Genomic DNA, 12,891 nt, shown 5'->3' on the forward strand with positions numbered 1-12,891 from the left:
GATAAAAAGCTATCGGAAATTTCACTTAATGCTAGAAATGCAGAAAACGCGTGTGTAGAAAAGTAATCGGACAAAGAGAAACAAGAAAAAAAAAAATAAAAGAAACACAGAAAGACTTAATTCACAAGTGAAAAATCGACCGTGGCACGAATTCTCGTGTAATATCGCGTGAGAGAGCGGGCACAAGTGCGAGTTGCATTTCTCATTATATACATATGACTCCGGACTCTTTTTGCTCGCCGGTAAAAAACGGCATTCCCGCTGGTTTCCTTACCTTTTCGGACACTTTGCGAGGTCCTATTATTTGAGCGGCCCCCTCAGTGTCCCACGATCACAGCGTATGCCCATTTGTTAATCTCTCTCGCTCTTTCTCCCAAACTGACCCGATCGATCGATCCGCGATCGACCATCTGTTCTTTTGTCTCTATCGCTCGCTCTCTCAGATTTTTTTCAATCGATTTTTATTCTCAGTACGAGTCTCTTTCGCTCGCTCTTTTCTATTCTCTCTTTTCTCTTTCTCTCGCGCAGAAGCTCTCTCTATAGAACAACAGGAGATCTGCGTGAGACACGACCGTATTTTGCTTTGCTTCGCTTTTGGTTATCCTGTTTCTGAACAGTAGCCGAACCAGCCGCGCACAACGGGCCGGATCGTCCAACTAGCGGATTTTCCAGCTCCTTTGTATGCGGTTCGTTTACTTGTCGTTCGACGATCGCATTGTTTCGAGCGCGTCCACCCCTTCAACTTCGTTCACTTTGCATCCGAGGCAGCACCGCCAACGCGAATCTTTTTCCGTTTCTTGTTTAACAAGACCGTTCTCTCTCGGAGAGAGAGGAAGGGATGACAGTGGTGCAAACGAGAATTTAAAGCGCGACACACTTCAACAACGTGACGTTTCGAATCCGCGTTGGCAAGCAACCCCGAGATGCGTCTCTTTTTATTCGCTTTGGGCATTTATTCGAGGATCCTCGAGGCGAAGAAGATTGGCAACGGTATTTTGTCGTATTTTATCGTTATTTTCGAGATCTGTCGTAAGAAATTTCGTTCGACGATTTAATAGAAGAATGCGTCCGATTTTATATGAAGTTCTTGCTTTCAGAAAATTCGCACCAAACTATCGCGTATCGAAAGATCGGATTTTCCAGCTTTAATTGAGCCATTAAAGTCGCCGTAAGAAGGACCGGTCTCTGATCGAACAGAGACGCCACTATCGAACCGGAAAAAATCCAAAGAAGTAATCACTGACCGTGATTTAAGAATATAATCCTATTACGTCCGAAAAGCTATATAATAATGACGACAGAGGAAAATGCGCCGGGGATCTTCTCGGAAGCAATTTCCCTCGTGTCGTTCTTTCGCGACGATCCTTTCAAAGTATGAAGAAACGGAAGAAATATATATATAGACGACGACAAATCCCTTCATTAGCTTCACCGAGATATTGAATTTTAATTGAAATAGTTACAGAGAGACAATTGTTGAAAGAGTCTCGATTCGCGCGATCTATCGTAATATCGAACCATGTATTTCAAAGGCGCGATTGTGAGTTAAATGAAGCTAAAGCTGGTTCACGCGACGCGTACGAGATCGGCTCCGGCCGCTACGAGAAGATAACTAATCGAGTTGTTCAATTAAGCTAAACCGTTGTTGTTTGGTATCAGCATCGACGCAGCAGATGCTGCGGTTATCGCGGTGGCAGTCGAGAGCTATGAAAGCCGTACGCGATGATCAAAGCTGAGAGCTGTCTGTACTACAGGCAAGAGTGTCAAGATTTTCGGTGCAGCAAGGGAACCGAATTATCACGCGCCATATAGACAAGCATTTTTAATTACAAATCGCGAGATAAAATAAATAAATTAATTGATTTATCGGGCTTAAATCACATTCTTCTATTTTAATGAAAGTGTAGTCTATTTTGACACAATCGTTGCCATCTTGTTTGATCGCCTCGTTTATCCTCCGGTCGATCCGACGGAGCTTTATCAAATTCATGCGTAATTATAGCAGGGAATACAATTGGTTCGACGACTACGCGAAGATAATTCCGGAGCTCGAGATACACTAATTAAGCGAACTTTTATTATGAATCCTCGTATAAGCGCGCACGTTTCAAGAATCTATTAAGGTGCCGTATTGTGATCGGAAAAAAAAAAAAAAAAAAAAAAAAGCAGATATGCGTATAAAATGACTCGCAGACGGATCGCTCGACGAGAAGGACTTTCTCCAGTACCGATTTTCACCGACCAAGTGGCCGATCAATCGAAAAGAGAATTTGCTGATCATCCGAGGCCCTCGAGCGGAGATCGAGCCTCGCCAGCCAATCGGCGGCTCGCGGACCACTCGACGATCCAATCGAGTGGCCATCAATCAGCTTGATCCAGGCCACGAGAGAAATCTCTTATTCCCCTCCGCAGCCCCTCTTCGCGATTCAACTCTCTATCTGGAGCCCGCAAAATTACCTCGCGTTTTGTTAATTACCGCGCGATCTAGCTGTCTCTCTCGGACAAGAGGCTCCGTCGAATCGCGAGAGACGGATTGTCGAATATCTCGAATCGTAGGCTCGTTTCGCGCTAAACGGAGATCTACGATTACCGTTCGTCAATTCGACATCTCGATCGCGATTTAAATCTAGTTTCTTACATCTACAGCCTTCGCAACGAACGCGTGTCCACCTTCTATTCTTTTTATATTTCAGAACGCAAACATAATTCATAATAAATTAACAATAGCATATATCATTAATTATTAGTCAAATAATGTTGAAGAAACTTTACAATCGCGAAAGATGGACATTCGCCGAAGTGTCTGACTTAAAACTATCTGGCGACCACCATATCTACTCGACGGAAAATTCGGAAAATTCGTATTTTGAGAATGAATCGTAAATTCATCGTGAGATTTTTGAACAAGTCGAGTTTTATATCGTGGTCGCCGTATTTTAGTGCACGCATTTTTATAAAAATGCGCCCACTCGATTTTCCTGAAAGAAAACACATCTATACGAAATGGATTAATGGCGATGTATATATATATGTATGTATATATATATATATATTTAAGTATAAGAAAGTTCATGCACACCTCAATCTTTCTGCCCTCAACCACGGTGCCGTGTAGCCTCTCACGTGCCCGGTCCGCGTCAGCACTATTTGCGAATGTTACAAAACCGAATCCCTGCATGCAAGGACAGACAAAACAACATGCATTAAACTCAACTTACAGACTGCCAGCGCTTCGCAAAAAGCCGACTGGCTGGGCCGACATTTCGTCATTGCACGCGCGTGCACATATAATACACGCGCGCGCTCACGCGTTATATCACGTATATTACTATATAATATATGTACACGTTATATAGGAATAGGGGAAGTGTACATATGTAAGGGATGCTCTGAAAGAGATCGCCGGGGCGCGATATCGGAGAAGGAGAGAATTATCCTCTCTTTCGTGCCACGACGATCTCATTCACTGAAATAAAACGGAAAAGAGCGCGTCAATTTTATATTACATATTATACTGTACTATGTTGATCGAAATATATAAGAATTTTTATTTGCACGAAGATGCATGTTAAACTCGATTGAAAAGAAAAAAACACACGTTTTATCGGAAGGTATATAATTTATAGGAATATTTTCTCGTTTAGCTTCGAATTATCGCGAAGATATGCCTCTCTTGCTCGTGACGTTGAGCTCTTTACGCTTCTAATTTTTCGACAGATTTACGAGGCGAATATCGTCGTATAAACGAGGTTTCGAACGGAGATCGATCTTCCATCGAGGAAGTAGATGGAAAAGATGCAGAAAGCCTCGATTCTTCAGCCCGGCCGCGGGCGACACCGGCCAGCTCTTTTGTGCTCCTCTCTTTCTCTCTTTGAACCCTTCCATCACCCTCAACCCCTCGACAGCGGCTTTATTTATTTCTTTGACGCATAATAGTCGTCTCTCCCTTTCTCTCTGGTTCGGCCGTTGTATATATATATATATCGCGAGACGCGCGTTAATTAATTTTCGAGGCTCAAGACAGAGTTTTTTTTGGATTTTCCTCCATTTATCTCATGCTTCTTTTATTTCACTATCACGAAAGTAGACATCGATAGCTAGAGCCTGTATTGCTTTATTATTTCAAATACTTTTAGGATGCAACTGAAAACTCGATGGCGCTTAATGCTTGAAAACAAAATTGCGTCATTAATGTAAAATAATGAAATCGAGTTTAGAAAAATGTAATTATTTTTAGGATTATTAAAACCCGTTAAATGTCACATAGAGTCTTTAAAACGTAGAGATTTAATCGTATACAACAGCATAAAACATCAAATTAAAGAAACTTGTCAAATTTAATTCAAATGTCCTTAATATTAATGATCTTACCGAACAATCTTTCAATTGATATATATTTCCATGTCAATCTAAAAAATTCGCAAATAAAACAAAATTGCAATTGATGCAAAACGGCTGTTTTTTCGAGCCAAGGGCTTGGAAGGGTTGAGAGTCGCTTTTAGAGCATCAAAAGAATCGCGAATAAAATCGCGCCGCGTCAAGTTTCTCGTTATTTTTTTCTATTTTTTTTTTAAAGGATAGGGACACTTTTTTCGAAATGTCGACGACCAGGGGGTCTGCGAGCGCCTCATACTGCTTACGGAGACGCACCAAACAACGTGCAACAAATAAGTAGATATAAAAATCATGGTAAGAAAATCATGGTCATGGTCACATTAATCATCTCATTATCATATCATATTGTATCATGTCATACCACGGTCATCGTCATATCATTAAAGACTCTTGCTTGTATCGAGAGGTGCGTGTACGAGAAAAAAATGAATAAAAAAAATAAATATTTGATCGGAAGGGAACAAGTTAGACACGCGTAAAGGAAAGTGTGAGGGACAAGGTGTGTTGTATATATGTATTATGTCTCTATGTGTGTGTGTGTGTGTGTATATGTGTATATTCCCGTCTATGCGTTATGAATTTTCATCGTCGCTGCGAAAGACGTCGACGACGACGACAGGAAATTGCGTGGGAGGCGTAAAAAGATTAGAATCGAGGGTGTCGTCGAGAAGAGTACCAAGAGACTTCAGTTCGACTTCGGAATATACGCGGCGATATCGCGGCGAACTGAATGGTGAACTGAATGGCGAAGTTCCTAGAAAGAGAGAGAGAGAGAGAGAGAGAGAGAGAGAGAGAGGAGGGGAGGGAAAAAGAGAGAGATAACACGTATCACGACCGCACGCTATCTCACGGAAGAAGATGATTCCCGTCAAGGAAGGGCACAATCGATTGCGCTGCCTGCAGTCAAGTTTTCCCCCTGAAAACGTGGCTACCTAAGATATCGCTCTACGATAACTCGCGGTCGATTCTGTTCCTTACATTATCGCGCCATAAGTTCTCTCTTGTTTCCCCAAAGTTACTGAATATTATCAAGGATTGTATAACGCGACTTCTGACACTACGAACGCTCTCGCTATATTTTCGCAGATTATTGCTACGGTTATATCATAGAATTTAAAAAATAATAATATCTTTCTAACATAAAATTTTCACGTATAAATATAATATATAAGCGACCGAATCGTGATCGTGATCGATCGCGCTGTCACAGGATATCAATTTCTATCAGGCATTTCGTTATGATAACGCCTTGTCGATATTATCAAGATGACTCACATCATCCCTAAAATATGACTCACTATCCCTCAAACGTGACTTTATCGAAAAACTGTGCTTGAATACCGACATTACATATACATTGAAGGAAAGTGTACTATCAATCATACCGTCCTATGACTTTGCATAATTCTATATAGAAATTAATATGAATATTTATCAACATGAACGAATGGTCTCTCCAGAGTTAAATCATGGCGAAATTTCTCCTAAACGATTCTCGACAGAAATTACTGCACAATCACGTCGATCTAAATAATACTACGTCGTAAATTCGCGTAAATTTCGTAAAGTTCCGATCTTTATATCCGTCTCGTAAGTGCGAGCGATCGAAATCGCGAGTGCTTTTATCGTTAAAAGGATTTAATCGAAGTTCGGGACCAAATCGAATTAACGGAATGGCAGCTTCTCTCCTTCGTTAGCGAGTGAAAAAGAACGGCGGGATAATCGAGTTTCCGCGCTGATGTCTTTCGCTCGCGCCATCCGTTTCATTCCCTTTTCGAGCGATGAAGCTGTTGTTAGAAAGCGGTTACAGGCTCCACGGGGCTATTGCCGTCCGGAAGATCGCATTAAAGCCAAATCAAGTATGGCATCGCCGGCAGACGGTCCGACGGCAAAGTTTTCTAATCAGGGATGAGAAACGACGAGGAATATACCGCGGAAAATGGGATTTATGAATCGAACAAGCGAGAAAAGCTGAAGAGCTACGCGCGACGAGCGCAAAAAAGTTCCGTCTCTGCGATATATTTTTAGTCGTCGGGGGTTTAAGTTTCCAGGAGTTTCTCTTTTAATAATCCGAGCGCTTCGCGATAATTCCGTAATTCCTTTAAACGACCGGCTGGCGACTCGTTTAATAAAATAATAAATACAGCTTGAGTGGAAAAACGACGGAGACCGGTTTCAGATTTTCAAGAAAAACGCGAGGAATCGGAGATGGTATCCCGGAGAATTGTATACGTATACTTGGATCAATTGCGAACGCGAATAACATTCCGTTTACAATTGCAGTTGGAGGTCTCGTTCGAATATAACGCGCGGTTCAACACATAACAATATCAATTATTGCCGCCAAAGGGAGAGAGCGGAGGATGCCTCTCTCTTCGCAGAATTAACTAGATCCAAACAGAGAAGATATATACACGGTAGATTCCTTTGTAACCGGAAATGGAGAACGATGTCGCAGGACAAGATCCGGGATAGAGAGAGAGAGAGACTGGGGCGAATAATTAACAACGCGGTCGGGGGCTCTTTGCACAGGTATCGCAGAATGTTGACACGGCTTTTTCAGCCCCATCGCTCTAACTAAAGTGTATTTAATGGCTGCCCGTAATTACGGCACGAATACACGTACGTTCTTGTCGAAATATTATTATTATTTAAGTAAAACGCGCGTAGAAAAGAAGATAAGAATGTTCTTTGTTCTCTGTCTCAAAAATCGCGGAATAAACCTCGGTGTATAAAATTAAATGTCTGTATATAAATTAATTTGCGATATAAGCGGACTTTAATATATCTCTGGTGGACTTGGCGTGCACTTTGAAATTAATTAAAGAATACGTAAATAAAAAGATGATATTTGGCGTATCATATATAATGTTTCACCAAAAAAAATCTCCACTGCAAACTTCTGTATTTCATATTAAAAATTCACCGCGCGCGTCTCAAATTTTAATCATACATTTTCACATATCTCTATTTTTTCCTTGTTACATAATTTAAAAGGGAAAAAAAATCATAACTCTGCGCAAGGTTGCTTAGTTAATATTTGTTCGTGAAATATTCGCGAACGCCGACTGTACTTTAATAAAATTGCAATACGCGATTTTGTAATCTTGTACTCGCTCGACGACGATTCGCCTGGGAAATTACCGTAATGTTAATGATCGCGCGAGCGAGCGCGCGGATATTTTCAGGATCTCGGGAGCAAAAATATACGATCCTGTTCAAACCGCGGCAGAATTTATTTGCATATCCAATGCATACACAACGACTTTTCCGCCGCATAACCATACATCTATCTCGGATCGTTAACAGTTTGCTCGATGCTGCTTGAATTCGATCGCTTTTCGTTTTAATACTTTGGTATAATCGCGGCAGCGTCGAGGCAAGAAAGAGGGAAAGAGGGATGATGTAATATTCTAATCATTTTGTCATTATGAGAATATCATTACCATAATATCCGCTTATACGAGAAAATCTGTGTCGAAAATCTAACTGTGATCTAACTCTGCACGAACATTACCGGATAGATCTTGTCGGATTGTGTGATTTTTCCCTCCTTAGATCTAAAAGTTGATTTTAAACGATGTAAGAGTGATTTAGGTACCATATATAGATATTCGATTAAAGTTTCTCGATAACATACGCTCGAAAATTATCAGACTATTTTTACGGAGATTACTTTTTTAATAAAATTCTATTTTCTTTTACAATTTTACACGATCTAACTATGTAACTTTACGTGCACTTTAGTGCGCTTGTCTAAAGGCGGTAAATAAAATCTCGCGTATACAAAAATTTTTAAACAGGCTTTGCCTTTATTATAATTTATTGCAAATTATAATCAGAATTATTGCATCGAAAATAGAAAATAAAATAATAAAATCAAGATAATATGAGACATAAAGAAATTATTATCTCGCGATTCGGAATATAATAACCAGCGATATTTTGTGTGAGAAACGATCAACGCGAACGTCTACGTTCATAATTTATAGAAAAAGTCCGAACTCATCGTCCGCAATCCCGATCGTAGAAGAAAGATCGTACGCGGGTGTATCGTGGAGATCTCTCTCTCGAGGTCTTTTTTTTCCTTTCACAGTAATTTCCACGAACATAAACGTGAGCTAAAACCAGCGTAGCCCGTTGGCCGCTCGTATTTCTTACGTCAAAAGCTCCGGCGCTCTCGTGACGGGCGGATCGTGATCCTGGACGAAAACTTCCTTAAGCTCTTATCGAGCTTCGGAAAATTGCAGCTGACGTGCACGCCGCGGGTATATTCGAGAACAAGCACCAGGAAATTAATTCTCCGTGAATTCTGCCGCGGATTCACCTCTTAAAGTGGATACGATACAAAACGTACGTACCGCCCTATTTCCGTTGACGCAAATCTACGCGGATCTACGAAAGAACGTGACCTAAAAGCGATGTAAATATTTGTCAACTTTCGACAGTTTTCCTATACAAAAAGCGTACTTAAGTTCTCGCGCAACGCGATAAGTATATATATCTCACATAATAGGATTGTATTAGTTGTAAGTTAACACTAACCAGTCTTCTCTTAACGATCTTCATTAAAACAAAACAAAAAAAATTATTAAATAAAGCAAACTTTTAAGATGATGAAGTAAAAAGCTTTTACATTACTTAAAGTAAAGCATTAACGAACGTCAATAATTGTTGATGCAATCAAAGTTAAAAGACAGAACTGCAATAATTGGGATAAACTTTGTAAGAGTAACAACTGTTCAAACTTCACGGAAGATTATCAAGTCGAATAATAATGCATTGTATCCCGTTAATAATTAGTGTAGCGTTACAATTTGTGCCGTAAATTGCGCATAGTTTCGATTTCGCTGAAGACCGTGAATTTCGCGCGAACAGTTTCGGAGTTTCTGCCAACTATACGTAGAGGAGGGTCATCCTTGGTTTTCAGGGTGGCCTGTTTAACGAAGCCGCGCGGTCGCGATTAATCAGGGGTCTGTATCAAAGAGGCCACGGCTTTCTTACGCTGCTCTTTCAACCCGACAATTAACCACATGTACTCTTACCGTGGAAACGCCCGACCATAATTAGTATATGCCCTGTAGATGGTCATCTTACACGCTACGTTGCGGATTCGTAATAATGTTAGCCGCAAAATCTGCGGGAAAAAAATGTTTACCTCATCGCAGCTCGAGTTTAATTCAGAACCAGTCATTCTTTCTGTATATTCGCTCTATAAAATATCGATTAGACATGTATTTCGACACGATAGAACTATTATAGGTAAAGAAATATAGAGGAAATTGCACGTTAAATTGATTACCTTCGATATTAAATTTTCGTTCGTCTATCATTTTCGGTACGTCTATATAACACATCTTTAATATATAATCTGTCATAATTTACGATTTACAGTTAGTATCAAATTAATGAGCCGTGGAAGCTGCATTCGAATTGTTAAATCCGCGCGAGATATTAATGCGGACGTTCGTTGTCTTGTGAAAGCGGGAAACGGTGTATTAATTGAACGTCGAGTGCGAGAAAATGCTCATTAATCAGCCCGGCAACAAACGGAAGTTTTCCCGCTCGGGATAAAATATGTACGTACATCGCAAATACGACCGACATGCGGCGCGAAAGACAAAAGAGCGTACAACGCACAATCGATTATAATTAATTACGCGGAATGTATCGAAACCGAGCGCAATATAAGAACGAGACAGCGAAATTTCGCGAGATCGAGAACACTGCGGTAAGCGAGTTGATGCGGGGTGTTAAAAGGCCATGTTCGGTTCTTGCGGTCGCATCTGTTTAATGACTTGTGTCGCGTTACCTCTCGCCAAGAATACCAAGTACGATGAAATGTGTTAATGCGGCGCCGGAAGTGGGATGCTGAGTGCATCCATATAACTTGTGATTGTCGGCCGTATGTTCAGATCTACCGTTTTAAGCTGTTAAATCTCTTATTTTCAAAATACCGATGTATATGGCTTTTCATATATTACATGGAAATGTTTAATATTAGAGAATTACGAAACTTTCGATTAAATCGCTTTTTAACTTTACAAACTTTAATTTTCCTAAACGGAATATTTTAATGTCAGGTATATAAAAACAATTAATTCTTTGTTAATTTGAAAGAAATTAATTCTCTTCATTGAAAATATTTATATAATCAGATAAAATAAGAAAGTACTTTTTTTATATATTGTCTATTGAACCTTCATAAATAAAATATCTTTAAATAAACGAAATAGTCTTATTATAAAAACCTGTAGTATTATTTCATTGCACAAAAAAATTCAGAAATGGACATGACGGAGGATCTAAACAAACTGTGTATTCTCATCTATATTAATAAGTCATATTCAGATAATCTCTCAAGTGTTTAATAATAAAAAATTCGCAATTAAGGAAATTAATTCTATGTCCAAATAGAACCCTGCGTTTACGATGATTTAGGAGTTGTACAGTCACCGAACAGACGGACGACGAGGATACGGTTTCGCGATGCCATATGGAAGGAGGATAATGATGACGAGTTCGTATATGTATGTATCTGCCTGGGCGCCATTAATATGGTCCATTGTACGGGCGATCGAGCGCGCGTATCCCGGCTTAGTTACGGCCGAACGTTTGTCAAAGAGCGAAGGACAAATGTCATTAATGGAAATCGGATGTCGCGGCTGGGAGCGTGCTTGATTTAGAATGATTTCCCTCTTTTCGCGTCGCGCCTTTGTCTGGCGTCGTCGTCGTAAAACGTTTCAATGCTAGAGACGGCTAACAGAGTACTTGAGCGCAATTTGCACCCTTTTGATTAAAGAACATTCCCTCCTCCCTCTGCTGTTCTCTCCGTCGCGAAAATTCTCTCGCGGGAGGAAGAAAGTCGCGCGAATTCGTTCGCGTTCATAACAATAAGGTCCGTTTAAGGAAGCTCTTATCGACTTTCAGGCGACTAACGATGCGTGCTTCGTTATACGTGAATATTTTCACGGCCGATATCGCTAATAGCGAGAATGTATTTCCTGCGAAATGCATCGGAAAGGAAATGCGCGTGAAGAAATTTCTCAATTCTTTCCGGCTTTCATCTGAAAATGATTCGACTCTCTCTCTTTCTCTTGCATGAAACAAAATTTACACTTGTTTAAAGAAATTTTAAAAAATTATAATATTAATATTGACTTTCGTTTTAATCAATCAAATTTTAATTATAATAATAATTTAATAATATATAATTATATTATTGAGTAAGCCTTGGAATCTAATAAACAGATACAATACTGAAAGTATGAATTGATGTTATACTGTAATATAGCCAATAGAAATATTTTCTCCAAAAGAGAACACTGAATAGAGAAGACTTGTACAGGACGGTAGCAATTTTCGCAAATATTTTCAAGTTAAGCAGTTAGCGGTTTGTATATTCGCAATGACTGTATTCTCGGCACACAAGGCAAATCCGATAACGCATAAACAGGAGTAAGCGGAGTACGTGCCGAGTATTTCGATATCACGCTCGAGAGAGATTAAAATCAGGATAAATTTGCGCGAAGAAGTCGTCCGCGTTTCCAAGGCTGGGTTCTTTCCAAGGATCGCGATATTCTATAAGCGCCGCTCGGACTAATTACTTCCCTCGATACGCTTCTCGCGCACGTACATATATCAAAACTTTTACACCCGGTGTTACACCCCGACTTTCCTTAATGACAAAATCGACGGCTATCAGTCCTATGTGGCTGATGCATTTAAAATCGCGAGCGATCGCGACGCGCGAAAAAGAGGACGAGAACATCGATAAAGGAAGATTTACGTTACGCGTATCGATTAGTATTAAGGGACTCTGGTGATACGTAATTGGGTCTAAATTACACGCTCTCGAACTGCGAGCGTCGATAGATAGATATATACTCGAACGCGGTAAAGAAGACGCCAGACGAAGCGGATGCAATCCCCAGGATGACTAATTGCTTCTCCGCGGCCGTGATTAATTATCGCACTTGCCGTAATATAGTAGTGAGGTTTAATTGCAACGGACGTCGTGAAGTAACTATTTCTGCAGGGTGACAGCGCGCGTTGTTTCTCGCTTTTATTTAGTCGCTCGGGAAAGTGATATATATGTATATAGACAGGGGGTTGGAAAAATGTGTATATACTTCTCCTGAAGATCTTTACACATTCGATTGTGTCGAGTCAAACGACGACGAAGAACGCGTGAATAATAAAAAGCGTGTATAGATTACATTAATTAATAAATCATAATTAAGAATTTTAGTAAAGTTCTCAATGTAAAAAATACAAATATAAATTTCAACGGGCTAAAAAGAGCTGAATTAATAACAAATTATTCTTGATTCTTTTGAGTCATAATAAAATAGGAAAAAAGTCGTGATGAGTCTCGCGAGCTGTAATCGCAGGTAATTAATTCGCGAAATATCGGTCAGACATACGTCTCTGCCATTCGGCGCAGTGCTGCAATCGTCACGGCTACGAAAAAGTGCGTGCTGATCCGCAGTAAGT

At 40.1% G+C, this 12,891-nt stretch overlaps 2 protein-coding genes across 10 annotated transcripts in view; one reads left to right on the forward strand and one right to left on the reverse strand.

Annotated features, from left to right (window-relative positions):
• The window catches only part of LOC145937572 (uncharacterized), a 184,819-nt gene that overhangs the window by 90,170 nt on the left and 81,758 nt on the right, over window positions 1-12,891 (forward strand). The gene's annotated exons all lie outside the window — the stretch shown is intronic.
• LOC145937553 (RNA binding protein fox-1 homolog 2) overlaps window positions 1-12,891 on the reverse strand; it is a 263,968-nt gene that overhangs the window by 65,640 nt on the left and 185,437 nt on the right. For 7 of the 9 annotated variants that reach the window (XM_083040661.1, XM_083040660.1, XM_083040659.1 and 4 more), the window contains one exon: window positions 3,080-3,172. The exons of the other annotated variants lie outside the window; for them this stretch is intronic. In XM_083040661.1, the coding sequence (XP_082896787.1) occupies window positions 3,080-3,172 (93 nt within the window). The remainder of the gene's footprint in view (window positions 1-3,079; window positions 3,173-12,891) is intronic. 9 annotated transcript variants of the gene reach the window in all.

The sequence above is a fragment of the Prenolepis imparis genome, unplaced genomic scaffold (assembly GCF_030444845.1).
Source record: "Prenolepis imparis isolate NDT839.2.m4 unplaced genomic scaffold, iyPreImpa1.0 SCAF_6, whole genome shotgun sequence".
In the NCBI taxonomy this organism is placed as follows: Eukaryota; Metazoa; Arthropoda; class Insecta; order Hymenoptera; family Formicidae; genus Prenolepis; species Prenolepis imparis.